The sequence below is a fragment of the Tiliqua scincoides genome, chromosome 6 (assembly GCF_035046505.1).
Source record: "Tiliqua scincoides isolate rTilSci1 chromosome 6, rTilSci1.hap2, whole genome shotgun sequence".
Classification (NCBI taxonomy): Eukaryota; Metazoa; Chordata; class Lepidosauria; order Squamata; family Scincidae; genus Tiliqua; species Tiliqua scincoides.
This window is the reverse complement of record NC_089826.1, coordinates 41686583-41710274: the sequence shown is the minus strand read 5'-3', so window position 1 is coordinate 41710274 and position 23692 is coordinate 41686583. Positions and strand designations below refer to the sequence as shown.

The following is a 23692-nucleotide window of genomic DNA, read 5'->3' as shown; positions in this document are numbered from 1 at the left end:
CATATTAAAGATGAAATTGAATGAGATATGAAACTTAAAATGCACTGCAGTTCTTTGGAAAGTTTCTAGAGGTGGATGTACGTATAAGGGAGCCTGAATAGAAAATCTGTTTTCAGCTGGGGTCAGCCTGTGCAACTCTGCATAGCTTTTGCTAGAATGAAGTAATTTATTAAGACATGATTAGTGTGGCTCCATTAAAAGTGAAAGCAGTAAAGAAATGATATATTGTATCTGAGTAAATGGCACCATGATGCCTTTCTAGTATCTTGTAACAATGGTTCATGTAACAGAATAGCAAATTCTATGTACAGACTGCCTTGATAAATTGGATCATGCAGACCGTTAGCCAGCCAGATGCCTCTGGGCATGCATGAGAAGGGCATAAAATAGATTATTTCCATCTATTCTTTCTTCTATCTGATTCAAAGGTACACTGCTTCTGAATAGGAAGGTTCTACTTAACTGTGGTGGCTAACAACAGTTGATGTACTGAGTCTTGAATTTGTCTAACTGCCCCCTAAAAAGAAGTCATCTTCTTAAATCTAAATCTTGGCACAGTTATCCATGCCTAGGTAGCATCTACATTGTGTTACTGCAGCATGTTCATACATGGGGTCGCCTTTGAAGACTGTTTGGAAACTTCAGCTAGTTAAAATGTGACTGCTGTGTTACCTGGGTGTTGTAGACATGATTGTATTCACCCAGTGTTTCCAAGATCTGCACTGGCTGCCAGTTGGTTTCAGTGCACAATTTAAACTGCTGTATCTTTCTGTGCTTTAAAAGGTCATTTGTCTGCAGTTCAGGTCTTTATAGCACCATTTGTTCCCATAGAAACCTGCCCATATGTTACAATTTTGTGCTGAGGCCTTCCTCCAGGTGCCCCCATCTTCAGAAGTGAAGTTGGTAGCTGCTTCTGACAGGGCCTTTTCTATTGGGTCAAATAGTTTTAAATTTAAATTTCCCCACTGTTGCTTGAGCTTTATTTGCAATTGTTTTAAATTTGAACTGTTCTTATTTTATGTTGTTGGGATATCCAAGATAGCTTATGTGGTAAAAAGCAGGGTATAACTACTCAAATAATAAGTAGATCTAAGGTCGTGGCCATTGCCACCTCTTGTAATTGTGAAGTGTATCAACTTAATTATGCATTGTGTGACAAATACATTTTAGTAATACAAGAAGGAGAAAAGTTTATCTGCATATCATCCTGTTTTATAAAACCTTATACAGCTGGAACTTGGTATCCACGGGGGATCCATTCCTGGACCCCTCAGCGGAAACCAAAATCCACCAATATTGCCTCCGGATGTGACTGGAGTTATTCTCCAGTCATGTTCGGAGGTGTTTCTGAGACTTGCAGAAGTTTCATAAAACCCTCTGGTCATGTTTGATCACATCTGGGAGCTTCGGTCTGGTCTTCCAATATGGGTTCTGTGCCTATGGTGTGTTAAATCTGCAGGTCCTGAATTCATGGATAATGAGGAGGGACTTGTAATTTGTATATAAACTCTTACGTGTCATCTGCCCTCTCCCATTTTTTTCTAAATTCAAGAAAGCTTTTACGAAGTGAGGTGTTCCAGCCATTTGATCGTTTTAAACTTCTATCCTATGCATACTTATGTGGCAGTAAATATCTTGTGGTCTTTACTTCTGAGTAAATCTTCATAAGATTGCGCTGTCAGTAGCCCTTTTCTATTCCTTTTCTGCTTTAAACCTCTGGTTATATTATGGCACTAGATGTCTTATTTTCAGTCTCTTTCCTAATAACTTTCAACACTGAGTTTGCATTTTTCACTACCACTACACAGTGAAGACCCTTGCAAAGAATTCATTTAGCTGCACTCTCCTTCAGGGGTACTGAAGGAATAGTTTATACTGATCTAGTAGCTTGACTTGTATTAGATATCTTGTGTAACTTGTAAAAGAATTCACACTCACAATAAATTAGTGGCATTTGAAAACATAATATAGTTTAAGATCAGCTTAATTTAAGCATGATGGAAACTGGGAGCTTTCTTTGACTTGTTAAATATATCCTTGGCAATAACTTCTGAAAAAATAGGAGATAATTGAGAATTAATTTGATAGGTTCATATAATTGTTATCTTTAACTTGTTCCTGTAAAGTCTGTTTATCTTTGTTTAAAAAGTCAAGCATACATTTACATACTGTAGCATAAAAGAACCACATTCTACTCAAGATTTGTAACATCTTTGCCTAGAAACATCACCTACCTCCTGGAAGTGAAAGGTTTTGAATAAGAACAAAAAATTATTGATTGGCTTTTGTCTGTTTGAAATAATGTAGTGAAGCTTAAGATAATCTGTTCTTCCTTCTCTCTCTCTCTCTCTCTGTGTTTGAATCTCCCTTTTCCTCATTAATTGAGAAGTGTTTGGCAAAGATACATTTTGCAAACCTATTTTGTGTTGGAGAATTGGGTTTCAAGGACTCATTTCTGCTAGATGCAGCAATACGTTCTAGAGAACTGCAAAAGTTGAAAGGCAGTATGTCAATCCCTCTGGAAACTATGCAGAAATTCAAATCATAAATAAGGAAATGCGTCAGGTACATTAAACAGACATAGAAAAATGGCTTTCTGTCCTTTGTAGCAAGGTAATTGGGCACCACAGCTTGGCAGGAGCTGGTGCTATTGAGTTGGCTGTAACTGCCACAGGTTGATAGGCAGGTGATAAGGCAGCTTCCACTTGGGTCTGCACAGGAGGCCTACCTAATATGCTGTCTGCCCTAAGGGCCTATGGGAACACAGTTGGATTATTATGTTAATGCATGAGCCTGCTGCCCTCTTCCTATCCCAGCTGGGTTCCCTGTTGTTAGGAACTGCTTTGCACTGACAGTGGAGTAATATGCTTCATGATTGAAAGGGCAAAGGGGCTTGGAAGAAAAAAGAATAGGCCTGCACAGATATGTAAATGAGGGAAGGAAGTCAGTAGGAGGGTTTCCATATAGGTATAGACCGAGAATTTATTAGAAAATGAGTAATATAGGGCTACTAATTATACAGTTGTTTAGAAACTCCATTAAAAATAAAATAAAATCTCTCTGTGTTGTCACTCCTAAGTGTTGGCAAACATCAGTTTGGTTAATAAAGTATTTCCAAAAACATGGTATAGATTAGGCTTTGGTTTTTCAATCACACTGATAGCATACATAGCAGTAGAGTACAAAATTGATAGCCATTTGCTCCAAGACTTGGATATTTGTTTTATACCCCATTATTAATTTTCTACAAATATAATCATAAGTACATAAAACCTAAATTTTCTGATTACTTCAAAAGTAGGAGTTGCTTTATGTTATGGGGGGACTTCTCTCTGTCTGTATAGATTGACAGTGACTATTACCGTTTTATCTGAGTGCGGTCTTCTGTGTTGATTTTTTTTAATCAAATGGTAGTTTAGCCTTGCACATTATGTATTAAATCAGCAGTTCCCAAACTATGGGCTGGGACCCACCAGTGGGTCATGACCTGATTTTTTTGTGGGTCACGAAACTGGCAAGCTGATAAGGAAATGTATTGAGCCCTATGGAAACCAAAATGGAGCAGCACGTGCGTGTTTACTAATTACTAGGCAAATGTGTCTTGGTCCACTTTGAAGGGCAGACCAGAGAGAACGCAACACTACCAGAATGGTCCCAACAAACTTTTGAGAAGGAAGTCTTCCCCCCCCCCCCCGAGCTGACAAGGAAACTCTATTGAAACCTATGGAAAGCAAAGCTAAGCTGCACATGAATACTTACTCATGAATAGGCGCACATGCCTCAGCTCTTATTGAAGGCTAGGTGAATGCAAGGCCACCAGGGCAGTCCCAATCTGATGAACATAGAGTTCAGCAAATGCTACAGAAGGCAGTCCCATCCCTTCCCCCTGTACCATAATAAAAAGGTTAAAAACAGAGGCTTGAGAAGCTGGTAAAGGGAAACTTTTTTGTTTTGTTTTTGTTTTTAGACTTGTAAAGATAGGTGGGTCCCAATAGAGTGTTTTAGGACCAGGACCCACTTTTTTAAACGTTTGGGAACCACTATTACATGAATTCATATTGTAAGTTGGAGAGAAGTGGGGAGAGAATGATAATACATTTCACTTGTGTTCTGTGTGTTGGTTGTGTACCAGGCTTGGAGGACAAAAAAGTATCCACTAGTTAATATTGCCCAACCTCAATCTGAGGCTAGTGTTTTTGTGCTTAAGTTGATTGTAAGGTTCTGGTTCCCCAACCCCCCCCCCCCATTTTTTAGCAAGTTTTGATGGAGAGTTGAGCTTGCTAGTATGATTTTTTCCCCCCTGCTTTGTGTGCAAGGCTATCTGCTTACTGGGGAGGATGCTTCATACCTTGGAATAATTTTGGTAGCAGAATTGCTTGTGGGGCTCTTCTGATGTAGTGTATTCTGAGAATTGGTGCTCCCATTTGCAGCAAAAGTATTTATTGATGGTCCATTTTCTATTCTGATTACTACTAGTTCAGATTGACTAGCAGGGACTGATTGGGTAGCACAGAATAAGTAGATCCAAGCCCCCACAATATGAATTGCATTGAGATAATTTACACTACTAGGGGATTTCTGACCCTGAAGGATAGGAGTGTGTCTGTTAAAGAATTTGGTCTATGTGCCGTATCAAAATTAAAAAAAAAAAAAAAAATAGTGAAGGAGGATTTGGATTCATGTGAAATTGAGGCAGGGTATATATAAAGGTTATAATTTAAAAAATGGAGTACACTATACCATGGAATTTTTTGAAGTTCTGTTGTGTCCTGACCTTTAATTTTGTTTTACAGACTTACTTGTAGCATTCACCCCATTAACTGTAGCAACCTGGGGCAGAACTACACCTTATGGTTATGGCTGAATCCTTCAACCTTGCTTTAGCCTGCAGCTTTTTTATTTTATACTAATGGGTGCATTATTAACCTATTGCAGATGTGATCCCCAATACCTTGGTTATCTACAAAACTGTTATCGTAGTTCTACTTGCAAGCTCTCTTCATAGGGGTACTGGTGGAGCCTGTTTATCTGCGGATCTGGCTCAATGCAGGTCCCCCGGACCCATATTGAATCAGACTTGGCCAAACCTGAACCCTCTGAAGGTGACCAGAGCTGTGCTCCGGTTGTCTCCGGAGGGCTTTCTGAAGCCTGGAGAGGTCGTTAGTGTTTTCCCACAGCCTCTGCAAGCTTCAGAATAGACATTACAGTTGAAAAAACTCTTCTTATGGTTTCCGGACAGCTTTCCCAGGCCTGTGAATACCTTATAAAGCATAAAAACATCACATCTGGTTTCCCTCTGGAAACCAGAAGTAGATTTTTTTTACTGTAACATCCATTCTGAAGCCTGCAGAGGCCATGGGCAGACACTTGTGGTCTCTGCAGGCTTCAGAAAGCTCTCTAGAGGCAACCAGTGTACAGCTCTGTTTGATTTTGAAGGGTTTAAAGGGGCCAAAACCACAGATTTTCTTATCCACGGTTTTTTGTATCCACAGGAGTCCAAGAACAGATCCCTTGTGGATACTGAGGCCCCACCTGTATACAGTAATCATTTCACTTGGTTTGGCTAAGTGTTAAATAGCAATGGTACTTGGTTACACCATTGTGTGGAAATGCTTCTACAGTTCCAGCACAAATTTGTTCTGGAAGTAACAGCCCAGGTCCAGACCACCTGCTCAGAGATAACCACACAAAGATCTCCTTGTGTGGGAACTCTTCCCATTGATTGCTTTTAAGAAACAACCTTCTCCTTGTGACCCACCATATGATGTAAACATCAATGACCAGACTAGTGTATGGTAACTACAGTTATGGGAATAACATGTTAATTTAATTCTCCTTGGGCAGGAGGTCTGGTCTAGAGGGTAGAGCCTCCATTTGCCTGAAGATAACATCCACAAGGTCGCCAGTTCAAGGCCACCGGCACTGTGCGACCTTGAAGCAGCTGACAAGCTGAAGCCGAGCTATTCCGTCTGCTCTGAGCGTGGGAGGATGGAGGCCAGAATGTGAAACCAGATCAGAATGAAACACCTGAATGTTGTGGTTCTTGAAAGAAAGAACCTTCTTTCAATTGTAAAAATCCCTATGGGGATTTAAATAAGCCTGCCTCTGTAAACCACCTTGAATAAAGTCTTGAATAAAGACCAAGAAAGGCGGTATATAAATACCTGTATTATTATTATTATTATTGATGAGGTTGAAGCTGCTAAGCCTGTTTTGCCTTAGCCTAGTGCTTCTATATATAAAGTTGCACTGGAAATAGCAGGAGAGTAGGTTGTCTGCAGAAAAATATGTGCTCATATAGCCTTGGAGGTAAATTTTAAAAGGGCACCATTTAAGAAGTGGCCTTGTTCTTTCACTTCACTTAGAAAGTAATATTCTTTGGAGTTATGGGGATGCATTGTTTTAACTAGACCTCTAATCCTGTTATAGATTATTTGTCTTGAGGAGGATCAAGGGACAAGACCTTTAAGTGTTTTCATCACAGCTTAAGATCTCAGAAATTTTTAGCTTTAAATGAAACCTCTGTTTGGGAGGTTGTTATTGCTCTGTATCCATTGGAGAATACCTTCTGAGGTAATTTAAAAGACAGAAAGAAAAAGTCACTTGGTGATATAAAGTGCTTGACTGGAAGAGAGTCACATGTTGGCAGTTACTTAGGCATCGCTGTTCAGGGGCCTTTTCTATTAAATCATAAAGTGACAAACCATTTGTTCCAGTATGACAGCTATTGCCTAGCCTACTAAGCTAATAAGCCTTTGGTGGTGAATAAAACTGAGTTGTAAATTAAAATTTCAGATAGTTTCATAGCTTGGGGTTGTCTTTTATTCATTATTGAGTAACCTTTTACTGTCTACAACTGTGCATGTCAAAAGTTAGATTTGGAAAATAGTTCAGCAGTGGGCTCAATCTTTGACCAGGAGAGCTGTAGAAGTATGTGTAAGTTCTTTGGCACAACCCCAAAGGACATGTGGACCCATTTGGTCTGTGTACTGTCTTGCTGTCCAGAAAACAAAACAATCCTTCCATCTGTATTAGCACAAGCAGGCTGTAAACGGAAAAAGCTAAGTGGATGGGTGGTCAGAGATTGGACATACAATCCACCAAATGCACATGCCATGCATGCATTTTAATGCGCATGGTATGGGAGCCCATGCAAATCTTACTGAAATTGATGGCAGTAGTACAGCAGTATGGTGAATCTTGCCTTGTATGCAAAGGATTTGGTTTAAGGGACAAAAGTTTAATATGTGCCTGTGAACACTGTTAGACAGTAGCTCATTGGTTAGAAGAGGTTGCCTTGCTTATTTTGTTTTTTCTTTTTTAAAGCTTTTTTTTATATCCTAGTTCAATTTATATGATAGCAAACTAAAAGCAGTAGAGGCAATTGTGCCTTCAACACCCTTGGTTGAACTGAATATAATATGCAGTGCCCAAGGAATGTACAATTTATGTTGCTGAATATCAGTGTGTTTTTTTTTATACTTTTGAATTCTGAAAGTTTGCACAAACCAGGGCAGTTTATTTTTCTCAGTGTAATCTTAAGCCTATCCATTTAAAACAGAGATCTTCATTTCTATGTATATTTTATAATAGCTTTTATAAAAGATTGAAAGGCTGCATTAATAATGCTTGGCAAATGTGCTGGGCTTCTCATTCCTTGCTTTGAGCTCTTGCCTTAAGCTGTGGACATACACTGAACCAAAAAGCAAGATTGTAGAAGGCATGCTTGCTGTCAGCAAGTTGTAAGAGGCAGGGCAGCCTTCAGATTCTGAAATACCTGACTTCAACCAACAACGTCTTGACAAATTTTATCAGACAAAATCATTTTCTACTCCTCCTGTCTGTCTGTAATGTTACCAAGCATGTATGTGAATGCCAATAAGGTGTGTAACCCTAGTTAGAATTTGTGACTTCCTTGGCCAGGGTTGAAGCCCGGGAGGAGTATGGGACCACCGGAGGCCTCCACCGGATCCTACCCTCTGTGTCGGGCTAAAAAAACCTTACATGGAGCCTTCTTCAGTCTGTACTGGTAAAATAGCTGGCACAGTCTTGAGCAGCCTCATTGCGGGGCCTGAACCCTTACTCAGGGGAAGGGGCGAATGTCCTGTTTCCCCGAGGAGGCCTCTGGCACCTCTGTGGGCCCGCTGGATGCAGTGGTAGCCCTCTTGGCACCGCTACACCTGCTGGCACCACGGTGCTTAGGATTGGGCTGTAAGTCCCCTTACAAGTCTATTTTCCCCTACCTGTTGTATATTTATTGTCTTAAGATTATTGTGAATGAATTAATATGCATGTCTCGTCATTTTTGAATATCAATATTCATTAGCTGTACCTTGAGCCAAAGACAGAAGTTGCATGCAAGTTGGCATGCATGTGTTTCGAGTGTGTACACCTGTACTTGAGCATCTGTTGTAACAGTAACCACTGAAGGTTTGAATAGCTTCTGAAATCAGTTTCAAGTAGGGAGAGAGATCATAGCTCAGTAGTAGTGCACATGCTTTGCATTCAGGAGGTGCCAGATTGAATCTTACACATCTTCAATTAAAAGGAGTGGTGCTAAGATAGGTGAGAAAAAAGATCTCTGCCTGAGATTGTTGCAGCGAGCAGTACTGGGCTAGATAGACCATTAGTATAAAGCAGCTTGAGACGTTGATTCAAGCTTCTATGGTCACTAAAGCCGTAGACACTACAGAGTGTGATGGAAGGACTGCTGCTTTCATCAGAGGATGCTAGATTTCATCTTCTAGATCAGACGTGTCCAAAGCTTTTGGCAGGAGGGTCACATCATCTCTCTGACACTGTGTCAGGGGCTGGGGGAAAAAAAAGAATTTACATTTCAAATTTGAATAAATTTACAGAAATGAATATATTAGAGATGGCACTTATATGAATGAATGAAGGTCTTGGAATAGCTCAAATAGCACAAAGCAAGCCCAGCCTTTCCTTTGCTGCCGCATCACAGATGTGAAACAGCAAGCAGTGAACAATCGCCCTCATGCTGAGAGCAGTTGTATTGGGCCAGCGAATCTCCAGAGGGCCAGAGGCTCCTTGGAGACTAGGAGCTTCCTGCGGGCTGGATTTGGAGTCCTCGAGGGCCACAAGTGTCTGGGGTTTGAGCACCCCTAGATCTAACAACATGGAGCTTAGCTGCATTCTTCTAACAAAGGTGTAGATGTTAATGGATAAACAAGGGAGTGAGTAAACCAATGTGATTGTACAACATATAAGCCTAATACCATTTTAATTTGTATGACCCACATATTGTTCATATGATGGGGTAGTAACTCTTCTCTGCAGTATAGTACTAAGGCAGCTTCCAAAGTACTGTGTACTTTATAAGTCTGCAAAGATAATAGTTGCCAACATTTTTTTACAGGACACTTCTGCCTTTTAAGAGGTATGTGATTGGCATAAATCCTTTAGCTTCAGCTTCCCTGGCATCTGGATGTTGTGAAATAATGGGAGTCCAGATGATGGGGAAAGTGATGTCATCTGAATTTTTGTTTATCATGAAGAGCCCTGGCAGAAAAAAAGTTGGGAATGCTGGAATGGCAAAGTGCATCTTTTTGAATTCTTTTGACAGAGCAGAAAGGGTCCAGAAGATGAAAAGAAAATGGTTATTTTGGAATTGGGGTAAGCTTGCAAATCAGTCCTCAAAAGTTACTAGCCACCTGCCTGTACATGGGTATATTGGCCTGAAAGAGAACCAGTTTTTGTCAAACTCCTTTGCATGGTCACATGGAGACCAAGAGACATCTTGGCATATATGTTTAGAGATCCCCCCCCCCCCAAAAAAAGATCTAACAATCAGATCTCCCCTGTTCAGGGAAGCTTTAGGTATAGCTTCTCCAGCTTTGTAAGAGAGAGTTCAGCTAGATTGTTGGCCAATGCCAACCTCTGATTCTACTTCTGCCAAGCGCTCATGAATGTCAGGGAGTCCACCTGGCTAAGTTGACCCCTGAACTCTTGATACCAGTGGCAGTGATGATGATGTGCTTTCAGGTGGAGTGTGGGGATTCCTATCCATGGGGGATTCAGGTCAGGACTTTGTGGTAGGCTCCCCCCACCCTGGCAACCTGGTGCTGGCACTGATAGTTGCTATTCAGCTAGTGGACTGGGATCCAAAACTGGTTCATGAGCTAGTGTCAGGTGGGTCATACGAGGAACATAAGCATTATTTTCTCTTGGCTTTGGGAGGTAGTTTTTTAAGACATGGGAAAGATGGGGTAAAACTGAAAAACGAATGGAGAGAGAGAGAGAGAGAGTTGGAGAACATGGAGGTGGAAACAGACTCATGTAGTGACAAGGGAGTTCCATGTAAGTTAAAGATGGATCCTGGCCTGATGACTGCATTAGATTACCTTTGGATAACTTTTCACCCCTGTAATTCAATCTTCTTTCAAAATCAACAAACTGAGAAGAGCATTTTTCTTTTGCTGATTTCTTTTGCTTCTGCTATAGGTCTAAGAAACTTTTCACAGAAGCAGAAGTTCAAATGAACAAGAATCCCTGGATTATTGCCGTCTGGCAGAGGACATTTTCAACATGCCATTTTTCCTCCACAGAGGAATGTAGGAAAAAGCATTTTAAGACTGAATGCGAATTCCTTTTGGATTTTTCATTCGCTATTGACTTTTGTTGAGTGTTATTATTTGGTAGAGGAAAAAAAGTTATATGTAATACTGGAACACTCTGGCACCTGGAAATATTATTTTGCAAAAGGTAATCTTAATTCTGTGGCATGTGCCTGTACCCAAGGCAGTAGATGCTTTCCTGATACCTGTTTTAAAGAACCGAATACCGTGAACTGGGGCTGCTGGCAGCAAGACTCCAGAATCATACTTTTCTCACCAACAAGGCAATTTTCAGAGGGAAGGACTGGCTAACATAAGCCATATTCTCCTGAAAGTGGGCAGAAGGGAAATGACTTGGGAAGAATAGGGTGATCTGAAGGTTCATAGGTCCCCTTGTATCTCTGTAAGAATTCCTCTTGGTTCCCAGCCTGAGCTTCTTGTTTCAAGGAGAAGGTGCCAAATAGTGCAGCATGGCACGTTTGCGACCCTTGAGAGCTGGCACAACCCCACTTTAGGATTGGGCTGACTGTGTTAACTGTGTTGGGATTTTCTTTTGAAAAAGAAAGGCAGGAAATACGGAAAAATTTAATATTTCTTTTGCTTTTAAGGTCATGATCTGACTTATTTGCTTTGGTCTTGTCTGTCAACATAGGTCAAGTAGCAGATATGTGGGAGGATTTCAAGTACTGAATATTCATTTTTTTAGATGTAGCTAACTTCATGATGAGGTCATCCTGCCCTGCGTTATTGTTACAGAAGAGTAGATCTTTTCAAGATGAGATAGTAAGTGATTGCAAATCCAGCCAGTCAGGCGCTGAGCTTTCACTTAGTTCAATAGGAGAGTACGGGCCCAATCCTATTCATTTTTTCAGTGCTGGTGCAGTTGTGCCAGTGGGGTGTGTGCTGCATCTTGTGGTGGAGGGGCAGTCACAGAGGCCTTCTCAAGATATGGGACATGTGTTCCCTTATCACAGGACTGCATTGTGGCAACACCGGAGCTGGAAAGTTGGATAGGATTGAACCCTACAAGGCTAATCATAAGAAAATCTGGGCTTCATTCCTTGTCAAAGTGATGATGTTGAAGTGCTAAAAGCCAAAAGTTTGAATGTTTCTCCCCTCCCTTTTTTTTCGCCTTCAAGGGACCATTTATGTATAGAGTAGCTTTTTTTGTTGAGCAGTTAGCACCACATTTTTATTTTGCCATTCTGGAGTAGGATTTTTTATATGCATTTTAACTGTTCTTTAAGAGTCCCCTTATGCTTAAAAAAGCATCTGAATATATGTACCCTTTTCCCTCTTAAATAAAGCAGCATCATAACCAGAGTGTTCCATCAATATAGAAGAATGGAAAGAGAGCTGTAGCTGGAACAATATGTAAAAATACTGCTTGTAAAAAATTTCCTTTATTAACTGTCATCGTCCCCAGGATATATGTTCAAATAAACGTTGTGTAATAACTAAATTTGAGATTAATAGGCCCCTTAAGAAACGGTGAAGTCATTCAGGATAGTCAGTGAAAAATAGGCTGTAAGACTGTAACATGTACATATTGTCCTGCTTACATGCTCTCTCTGGTGTCATTCCCATTTATCACTGTCGGCAGGCTCTGTTCTCATTAAACACTCTTGCACAAAAGCAACTTAATTTTCTTAAGAGGAAAGGACACCTGATTCAATTTAGCTTCCACAACCAATAACTTGAATATATATTCTTTTCCAGCCTGATGTCAAATGAATAGTTATGAGCAGCAATCAGGATAAAACTGTACTGCTGTGGTGTTTTTTAAAATCTATTTTTTTAAGCCTCAGACATGAGAGAGGCTGCTTTCTTCAAAACTGGAATATTCCATTGTTTTAAGATGGAAACTGTGGTCACAGTAAGTGTTGATTCCTAAAGGAACACTTATGAACAAAAGAAAATTAATGAAGTTTTCATTCATTCAGACATTTTTTAATTTGCTGTTTGGAGCCAATCTAGGTGTTTTTGTTACATAAGTGATGCTGAAAATGACAAATTCCTCCCTCCAAAATCTGTATTAGTACTTGCCCATGCCATTCCACAGTCTGTGTTATCTTTACATCATTGGCTGCACCTGCTGGGGTGGTTGAGAAAATATGGTACACTGTCATATTTGGACATGAGTAAGTTCTGTTAGACTTGTGAAAGAGAGAGCGTGATTCAAGACTGCAATCTTGGTTGGCACTTGTGTACAGTGCAACATATGGGCTGGCCTTCTCAGTGCAATCTTGTCCTGGAGTTACACCCAGTGGGTAGGGATACAATGATTGTTAGCTTGTTTTGCTTGTGCAACAAAATCTGTTGGCATACTAACTTTAAGGTGGGGATGCCCGAGGTGAATACTGTATGTACCACCTTGCAGTGAAAGGAGGAAATCTGATTGGTGTTGTGGGCATGATGAGAGAGGAGCTAGGTTTAGTTTAGATCCGTGGTTCCCAATCTTCCCAAAAGTTTGCAGATTATTGATGCAAAAATTGGAATTGTTGTGGACCACATGCAACCTCCCCACCCTCCACCCCCCCTGCACACACAAATACAATTAAATTTGTAATAATTAGAGACTTAGGAGAGATTTATTAGATCTATTATTGATAAAGAAGATTTGTGGGTTGCTGCTTTTGATGCTGACTGTGACTGCTCCCTTCTCTGCCCTTTCTGGTGGTCTGTGGGGAAGTGTCTCCCAAGTGAGCACTCCCCCACAAGTCACTAGAGAGAGTGGAGAACGAACCATCCACAGCTTTAGCTGACACTTCAATGCTGGCTGTGGTTGTGGGCAACCTGTTCTCTACCCTCTCTGGTGGTCCATGGGGAAACACTTGTTTGGCGAGTGATCGAGGGCAGTTTTTTTTTTCTGATGCCTTGTGGACCACTTCTCAGAGTCTCTCGGACCATGGGTTGGGAACCAGTGGTTTAGATTTTGTGTTTGTTCAGATGTTGGTCATGTATTTGAAGACTTAAGGCGACATTTACAGAATAGTTCTGGACAATTGTTGACTCCCTCTGTCTTCACAGTCATGTTAGACTGGTTCCAGCTATGTCTGGAACCCTGTTGTGGCATAGTCCCAAGAATATACAAATCTCAGTAAGGGAACACGTGTCTCATATTTGGATGTATGGCATGATGTTGCATCACTCTAGAGTGGAACTAGACAGAACTTCAGCTAGTCACTTAAAAATGCAGTCTAAAATACCCTATTCTGCTATCCTTCACACCCTCACAGTAAGGCATGTATAGCATAATATGCAGTACTTTTGTGGAATGGGAAGGATCCGGATGGGAAGAGGATGAAAAGCCCCTCTTTGGCAACCCAAAAAAGAAAATGCTCCAGCCAGAATTTTACTCAGGAGTTTATGGAAAAGATGCTAATACCATTCATAACTCCTCTCTGATCGTCCTCCAGTTTCAAAGCAATAACCTTTAACTTGTCAAGAACTGGAGACCACACCAAGCCCTATCCTATGATATGTGACCCACCTTCAAGACCCCACTTGGAAGCCCAGCAATAAAAGGTTCTGGGTGAAGCATGATTCCTTACAGTTTCTTACCAACTTTCTGGTGCAGCAGTGGAACCTGGATATTTTTGTCCTGTTTCTCAGGGCTGTTTTTATCTATCACATGCAAGTCTGTGCTAGTCCCCAAGGGGAAGTGATCACAGGTCATTGGTAGAACACATGGTTGGTTATGAGCAGTCTGTTAGCAGAGAACATGCTGTGGGAATTAATGCTGTGTAGAAGGCAGGCTTGAAAGAAAAAAATTGAGAGTATGAGTTCTGCTAGGGAAGCTAGAGGCAAAAGCCAGTGCATTGTAATAGAGTAAAGGATCTTCCTCCACTTGATACAGTTAAGAGGAAGGCTGGTATGTTTTTTTTTTTTTGGGGGGGGGGGGAATCTCTTGAGAACTATAGGTTGCAAAAAACCACCTTCTAAAATTCCCTGCAAAGTGACTTTTTCCACTTGGATTCTAAGGTGACTCCAAGGGCAAATCTTGCTCCCCTGAGTAGAGAAAATGAACATTATCTGCTTCTGCAGGTGTAATTTTATTTTCCTTCCTATTCTAGGAGACTTTGGCTTATTTAGGAGCAAATTTAAACCAGCAAGTAACATTTTGAGAGGGAAAAAAAGATATTGAACATTCCAAGGTAGATAAGGGTCTCCATCACAGCAGGCGCCCCCTTCCAAGTGTCCAACCTACCATCTCATTTCTTGCAATGGAATGGGGGAATGGCAGCAGCAACTTGACTTCTTAACTCATGCCAGGTACTGAATGGAACAATATCCTTGAATTGGCACTCTCTTCTGCTAGAACAGCGTTTCTCAAGCTTTACTCCCTTAGTAAGTTCTTCTGGGGGAGGGGCTAGGATCGTGGTGAGGAGGGTGAGGAGGGTGCTTTCCCCTTGCTGTGAACGATGTAGGGCTGCTGCAGGAGGTGTGGGGAGCCCTTTGCAGCCCTCTGCAGCTCTCTCCGACTCTTGGAATCTTCAGTAAAAGCGGGCACAAAGCACCTCCTGCAAAACGGAAGTGCTTTCTGCCCGCTTTAACTGAAGATTCCAAGAGTTGGGGAGCACTGCGGAGGGCTGCGCAGGGCTCCCCACACCTGCTGCAGCCCTACATTGTTCACAGCAAGTGGAAAGCACCCCCTTCGCTCCCCTTAGCGATGTGATCCTGGGGATCCCTCCCCCCACCCCTTTAAAGTTACAGGGGAAGTATTACACGAACTGGTGAGTTGAGAACCACTGTGCTAGAACCATCTCAACACTACAATACGTCCCTGCCATATGTCTCTTACCCACATAAATTTCCCCCAGAAGTATGCTGTATGTGCTCAGTGCTATGAAACCAGCAGTAACTCTGGCTCCAGTTGCCACCTACCCAACATCTAAAGGTGGGGGAACCTGGAGAAGAGCCTCAGAAGTTGATTATAAGGAATGGACAGGTTAACATGGAAAAATGAACAGGTTAACATGGTGGTCCTTCATACGCTGGTCCAAAACTTTTTTTTAAGAGTATGTTAGGTTAAAAGCAGAGCAATTGGTACATTTATTTCCTCCCACAGAATGTGAAGTTTCACTGTTCCAAGTGGTGGTTTGAAAACCTGGTTTCATTCCTGCTTTTTAGCGTGCGTATTACTGCTTGAACTGTAATAGTTGCCAAGAGGAGAGATCTGGACTGGTGCCTTCTTCTTATGTTCCAAAGAAGAATGTTGATGAGATGGAGGTGTGAAAATATGTTGCCAGAGTTTACGACTGTCAACTTGGATGTTTTATTCAGTGGTATCTATTCAGGAGCTCCCTCCGCAACATGGAATGCCATATGCTATTGTCCTTGCTAGCAAGTGAGAAACCAGGCGGAGACTTCCAAGCCAGCACTTGCTTGTGTGTTTGGCCCACTGAGAAGCTAGCTGTGGTCCAGTGCTATCTTTTATTGATAAGGCCAGCCAAAGATGACTCTAATGAAATTATCAAAGCTTTGAATTAATGATGAACTTGAATAAGAAAGCTGAGCTCTCTGGAGCCAAGGCTCTCATTAGCCATTCACTCTCATTGCACTCTCTTTGTAGAGCAGAAGAGCAGAAGCTTAGCCAGTGTTTTTTGGATTTGATTCAAACTTGCCAAGCTCTCTCAAACATCCACTTGTTATTGCTCTATGGCTGCAAAACGTCCTTGGTGATTAATCTGATTCTGTCTCAGCTCCTCATATTAATGGGAGGCTCTCCCCCCTCCTTCCTTTTCTCCCTTACCTTGTGCATGGTTCTACATTATCGGGCTGGGTGCCATGCAAGAGGTCCTCCTTCCGTCATGGTAAAGGTGGAAAGCGTTGCAAGACTTTCAATATTGAATGTCATGGAATTTAGTAGCTTATTCTTTGGATGCTTTAGGTAAGCAAAACACTTGCTTTGGAAGTGGGTTCAAAGTTGTCTGTTTCTCTTACTTTCTAGGTTCACTAAATTCCCTTCAGTATGTGTTTTGGCCTTCAGAACTAACAGTATTTGTGTTATATGATGCAGTACTCATTTCAGAATGTATTGTTTGGTCAGTTTGTAACCAACAGGGTTAATATTTGGATAAAATGTGATTTGGCTCAGTTGAACAATAAGAGTAGCTCTGTTATACTCAGTTAGCATTTTCCCTCTTGATTTCCTTTGATGTTTTTTTGGAAGGATAAAGCATACTCTGTACTATTTGCGTAAGCAATTCCTAAAGCCTGCCGACCTGCCCTGCAGGTTGTTAGTAATAGTTATAATTTGTGTCATTTTCATTAGTGCAGGTTTGGTTCTTTGTCACTTTTTACTGCCTGCTTGTTTTCAGATTCATAATCTGTAGTATGTCTGATTATAGGGTACAGTACTTGCAATTGTAAGCAGTTGCAGTGATATCCAGAAGGCTGAATGAAAAGGAAAGAGCACACTCTGTAAAGTAGTAAGACCCTTTATGATTTTGCTTTCTTTTTTCTTCCTCCAGGCAGCTGCTATATTTAACTCTGCATTTGGAAGTTTTTTGGTGAGTGACACAGTATCTTTTTCATGTTTTAATGCGTCATTGCTTAATATTTTGATTGTTACTGCTATTGATTTTTTTAGAAAGTAGAACCAGAGGTAATCTTATCTTTTAACTACTCAGCTTGTATTTCTTTTCATTGCCTCCTGTTCTCCAGAAGACCAGTGCATGAATAATCTCTGATCAATATAATTTAATGATGCTGAAGTACATGTTAATGGTCTCCTTTAATGAGGTGACAGTTCATTATTATTTGGACATTTGGAAGGTTAGTGTCAATATATTGATTTTCTAAGGAGGTTTATCACATAATCATCTATTCCTATAAAGGGACTACTGTTTTAAAGAAGAAAACATGGCCCAGTTTATGAGTGAGACAATGCAAATTTGCTCAGTGACACTTCATTTAATTAGCATATTAGCTGCCAAAGATGAAGCTTGTTCTGCATCTCTGGATACTTTTGAAACTGGTAAAAATAACCATAGAATCAAAGCTTCCCAAAGTTTTACCCTTAGTTTTACATACTTGGACTGTACTTCAGAGCACAAAGTGTAAACTAGACAGAAAGGAGAGCTCAGTAGTTCTTTTTCCCGTTTCCTGGACTGAAGAAATTAGACAGCTCTGCCATTTAACACGTTTTGCATAATTCTGCATTTTTATCATGTAAATTGCTCACCTCAAGTATTGTGCTGGTATTACTTTAATAAAAAGTTAAATTTAATATTAAATACATGTGGAGGTGTGAAAGTATTGCTCTTGTACATTATGAATACTTGCCAATAAATTAAACATGCTTGCATATACAAAAAAAAACACGCTTTAAAGAATGTAAGATTAAGATGAGTGTTTAGATGAAACATACTTGGAGGTTATTATTAACAGGTTCTTGAATGTAATTCTTCTTTGTGGCCTCTGTGCATTCACATGTAGTAGAGTTATGTTCATGCGCAGAACCAACTTCAGAAGCTTCCAGAACTGCTCTAAGTCCCTGCTGTAGAGTAGGGCAAACCCCATATTTGGCCATGTGCTTCAAGGACAGGAAGAATGCCCAATCACCTCAGTGTCTTTTTGACGCCTCAGCGGCATTGCTTAAAGGAACACTTATAACTTGTCCTTCTCTCTGTCACCTTATTAAATAGAAAGATGATTTTTACCTCAATTTTTAAAATTTAGTTTATTGGCATTAGTTCTTAGTTGTTGTCCCCCCCCCCCCCACAACAAAGGTGCTAGTTTGTTCCCTAGTCCCACATATGGCAAGTAGGATCACCATTAAAAGGAAAACAAAAACATTGCTTAGCTCCAGTTTTTCCTCTTTATTTTCTGTTTGTGGTGACAGATCTGCTCAAAGTTTCAGTGCTCTGAATTCAGCTTATAAAAGTGTTTCTAAGGATACAGGTGCCCCCCATATCCACAGATCCAGTATCCACAGATTCAGTTATCTGTGAATTGGTATACAGTCTGTTGATAAGAACCAGCAATATTTGTTTATAAATATTTATTGACTTCCTAAGTTTGATACTCATTCACTCTGAATTAAATGGAACTCCAAATCAGATGACAAGCTGTACCTGTTGAAATTCCCTCTCCTACACAATTGTTAAGGTCTAGGATCCCTCAAGTTGAAAGTTTGCCCAACCCTGCTCTTGAAGTTCAGGTAAAAGATAGTTAAACTGTCAGAGATGATTGACAGGTTGGTAACTGCTACTTAGAACACTTTTGACCATGAAATATTACGCCACTCTCTGCAGCTCTTGTATTTGATTTTTTTTTTTCTCACCAGGTCACACTGTATATTTTTTCACTTCATCAGTGTGTGTAACAACACATTGTGGTATTTGTTTTTGAAGGCATTCTTTGGCCTGCAAGCACCTTGGTTAAATTGCTAACTCTTGTTAAGAGAAGTTGGTACCTTGTTAACACTTGCTTGTTGCTTATGGCACTCTGTAGATTGGATGTCAAGGGCTAATCTTCATGGAGGATACTGGATATGGAGAACTGGGTTGGATTAAATGATATTTTGGCTAATGATTCTTTATGATATCTAGACTCCCATATTTACAGTATTTATTAAAACAGGAGGTAAATGACCACCAAGATGAAAATGGAGAGCAGAACTATGCGATTTGCTTGCTGGAGTATCCTTATTCAGGCAGATTGCTGTACATGGTGGCCCAGGGTATCTGTGAGGGTTCCATTCCCAGAATCCCGATTAAATCAGCGGATTTCAGTGGCCCCAAACCCTCTGAACCTGACTGGAGCTATCTATGGTCTGGTTGGGTTCTGAGGGCCAGAAGGTAAAACTTCCAGTTTTCAACTGAAAGCTGGAAATCGTGCTTTTCGGCCCTCAGAAGGCTCCGGTCAAACACAGCTCTGGTTGGGTTCAGAGGGCAACAGGTGGCCCATCCCATAGGTTCGGAACCCGCGGATATTCAAATCCAAAGTTACTGAACCCATGGATACCAAGGGCTGCCTTGTATGAAGGTTATATGAATACTGATGTGGGTTAGCCTAGATAAGAATGTCTCCTTCTGGTATTCGGTTATGTTACATTTGATAGACTGTATGTATGGGTGATGACTAAGTATATTGGATGTTGAGATTTAGTATGGGAACCAAACCTCAAACCAGTCTCGGCTAGGAAATGCATTTCTGTAGACTTGCAGGCAGATATGTGCATATTTATTACCAGCTAACATCATGTCTAATTAAAACACAGTCTTTTAAGGAACTAATTGTTTCAGAACTTTTTTCTCTCGCTAACCTAGTAATGATAGATTAATTCAATTTGCATAAATTTCAGACCAAGAGAATATTTTGGAATTATGCCGCAGAGAATTGGTCTAAGTTAAGAAGTTAATATTATCTCCTCCCCTCGTTTGAAAAGTTGGATTTAGAATAACTGTGGAACTGGAGTTTTTACCCCCTGACAGTGATTTAATAAAACGGTAGTCATTCAGTACAATTGGTTTTCAGTACTAGTTGTGGTTCTGAGGCTGCAATCCAATGCTTGCTTCCTTATGAGTAAGCAGAGTGTGTAATGTGGTTTTATTTTGCTAGAACTTAAGTGCTTTTGCATCTGGAAGGAAGAGGTTATAATTTATTCCGTGTTAAAAATTGAAACTTGAATATTCAAGTAGCAGTCCTGCACTACCACTCAGTTTTCATGGCTGTATTTGTGCTGGTTCTTAATATTCTGCTGTGCTGAAACATTAGTTGACTGTTGGGTTCTGAAATAAGTAACCTGCATATGAAAATGCTGTCTGCTTTTGCAGTACGTTTAAAAGTGAATTGAATTAGCTTTGGGTTTCCAGAATAATTCAGTGTCCTAAGTCAGCGGTTCCCAAGCTTATTGTGGTCACAGCACACTTTTTTGTGGTGACCTCTTCTTTCTAGCTCTCCCTGCACTGCCATCTTGGATCATGCAACCCTTGTATCAGTCTGTGAAACTACATGCCAGATCAATACAGATTTCACTGGTAGTTTACCTCTGTTGTTTTTTATTTGATGCATCTTCCCATTGGAACTATAAGACTGGGAATAATATGTTACCATAAGACTCAGTTGAAATTTCCAGCGCAGAAGGTGTGCAAGTGTACTCAAACAAGATCTTGTTCAAAATTCTTGTTTCTGAATAGAAACATTCACCGTACTGGATGTTGTCCTACTAATAATAAACATGTTTTCTCTGCCAAAGAGATGTTCCTAGCATGATTGCCTGTGATTTTACAATGTACATGTTTTTTAGTAGAGCCAGGTCTGCACACTTAAGAAAAGCTGCATCTTCCAAGAGGTCCTGAATCACTTGATTTTAGGGGAGCAATACATTCTATGAGAGCAAGGTTAGAGGTTATGTTTTAAATTTTTGTTTTAATTGGTACTATGTGTAAACCTAGTTCGTTGCCCTCCCCCTACCCGCAAAATGCCCGTTAATAAAAATGTATAGAATTCTTATCTACTCAATTTTAGGCCACATAATGCTTTATATAGCCTGACAGGACTTGTATAGCAAGTAAACGCATTAGGCGTGGTGTCCATTTTTCTTGCAAATTTGTGACATAGATTTAATTATGGGAATGACCAACAACTTACAAATCTAATTTTCATAGGCTAAGCCAACTTTTTTATTTTTTAATGATGGATTTTTTTAAAGCAAAGATTTCATTACTATTTAAAGAAATTCTACAATGTGGAACTAAGCAGCTGATGGACTTGTTATATTTCATTATGTTGCACCAAATGTTGTTTATGTTCTTTTTTTCCTGTTAATTGTTCTGCATTTTAAAATATTCTGTAGAAAACTAGAGGGTAGGAAATGACCTTCATGCTTTTGCCTTAAGCCAGTGTTTCTCAAACTGTGAGTCAAGACCCACTAGGTGAGTCATGAACCAGTTTCTGGTGAGTCCCCATTCATTTCAATGTTTTATTTTTAATATACTAGACTTGATAGTATGTGGTTGCATTTGGAGAAATGTTGCAGACCTGTACTTTTAACAAGCTACTACAGATTCTGACAGATTCTCATTCTAAAAAGTGGGTCCCAGTGGTAAATGTGTGAGAACCACTGCCTTAAGCCATTTCTGCCCTACGTTGCATATACGCAACAGGGATAAAATGTGTACACCTGTGGGCTGGGCAGAAATGGGTTAATGTTTTTAGACAGTTGGGGGATTTGGGCTAAACATACACCTTCCCATTATTTCTTGTTTAAAGGTATTTTCATTATTGGTGTTGAATTATAGTCTGTACTTGCGCCAAGATTTGCCATAATGAGTACAGGCATTAAGTGTGCATGCATGCAGAAGCCTTGTTTAGATGCTGTGCAAAGTATTGGATGATGCTGTTAAACCCCACCCAATGTACCAACGTGCTGCCGACGTCATTTGCGCTCCCCCCCAATGATGTTCATGTTCAGAGGCAAACACTGAATCTCGGGAGAACAGCTAGTGGGGCTTACCAATGTTCTCTCAGTTCACATTTTTCATAACATATATAGAAGACCACAAATGCACAGAATTGTACGTGACACGTGTACCCCTTTCTCACCTTTGACTGAATGAATCGAGGTTGGAGGTAGAGCCAGCTAGCATGATCTTACTCCACTTCCATACATTGACCACATACTATGGAAGAAGGTGATAATTTTGGATTGTTTTCGTTCAGGCACTGTTCGAAAGCACAGAGATGGAAACTCATAAAAAAGTAGATTTCCAGTAATCGCTGGTAAGACCATTTCCTCCTCTTAATTTCGTAATATTCAATTGCTTATTTTGGAATATTCTCATGAAAATTATTGGGAATAACTTAAAAACTGATGGAAGACTTGTAGCCTTTTTTTATGTTCTGATTTTCTTCTGTAACCGTCTGGTGACTTTTGATACCACAGACAAACCTGTTCAATGAAACTTTGCTTGCGACATCACCAGACGATAAAATAGGTTGGTTGTCGTGTATATTACTATAGCAACAAGTAATTCTGTGGTATGCACTAATGAGCCATTGGTGCACTTACAGAGTTTTTGAAGTTCCCCTCCCTTTGGCCTCCTGCCTGCCAGTACACCTGAGGCATGTTCTTAATGACCCATTAAGGTATACCCTGTTGTGCATTATTGCTTAATTACACAGTAGTTTGCTTACATATTTTTATATTTTATTTCATTGTCTATGTGTAAGCCTAATGCCAATTTTTGAGGGCAAAATACATGATGTATAATTAGGCCAACAATAATAATGTTACATTTTAAAATAGATTTTAATAAAATGGAATTGCAAACACATGAAAAGGTCTCTGTCAGGATATGATCAAAAACAGAGTGACTGGTTCCATATCTTTGTAAAGCTAAATTATTATCTGCCATTGTGCAATTCTTTTTTATTGGCTGGACAGTGTAAAGATGAAAGAATATCCATAAATAGCGTTGCACTTCACAGCTGACTGAAGCAGGTGTTAGAAATGCAGATTATGCGTATTGACCAAAGACTGTATAAATCTGAAATGAAAATGCCACTGGTCTGCTTACAGTGCTCTGCACATGTGATGTTTCAGATAGCTAAATTATTAATTTTGTTGTGCAAAATCATTCAGGTTAGGAAAAAGATGATGCCTTCTTGCAAATCAGAATTTCCCCTCTGTTCCTTTTTTATTTTCATTTGTCAGTCAGCAAATTTAATCTGTAATGCTTTTATAATCTTTGCTGTAAGAAGTGTCCTGCAATTCAGTTTAGTTTAAAATGGTCTCATTGGTCTGGATCTTCCGAATGTGCTTGTAGAAGAAGTCTGTGTGCTTGTGCTGTATGTGAGAATTTCTGCATATCTATCAATCTGTTGTAGCTTGTGTGTAGGGGGTCAACAGGATTCACATTCCCCCCATCTCAGTTGGCCATCAGAACTGACTACACCAGTCATCGGTTAGTGGGCATATGAGGAAAAACCCAAAAAGAGCCTATATGCACAGACCCAAGGTGCAGGTCCAAGGTGGCTTACCACAAGCAACACTATGCAGCATGGCAGGTTCCATTCAGGATGGTCTTCTATCTCCACAAGCATGTACAATATTTCTGTTCTAAGATTGCCTTTGAAGTATTGAGCCCGGTGACTTTGGTGTGAAC

At 40.3% G+C, this 23692-nt stretch overlaps 1 protein-coding gene across 1 annotated transcript in view; it reads left to right on the top strand.

The window, feature by feature from the left end:
- SLC10A7 (solute carrier family 10 member 7) overlaps nt 1-23692 on the top strand; it is a 183537-nt gene that overhangs the window by 30191 nt on the left and 129654 nt on the right. Inside the window, exon 5 of the mRNA XM_066631959.1 lies at nt 17051-17089. Within this exon, the coding sequence (XP_066488056.1) occupies nt 17051-17089 (39 nt within the window). The remainder of the gene's footprint in view (nt 1-17050; nt 17090-23692) is intronic.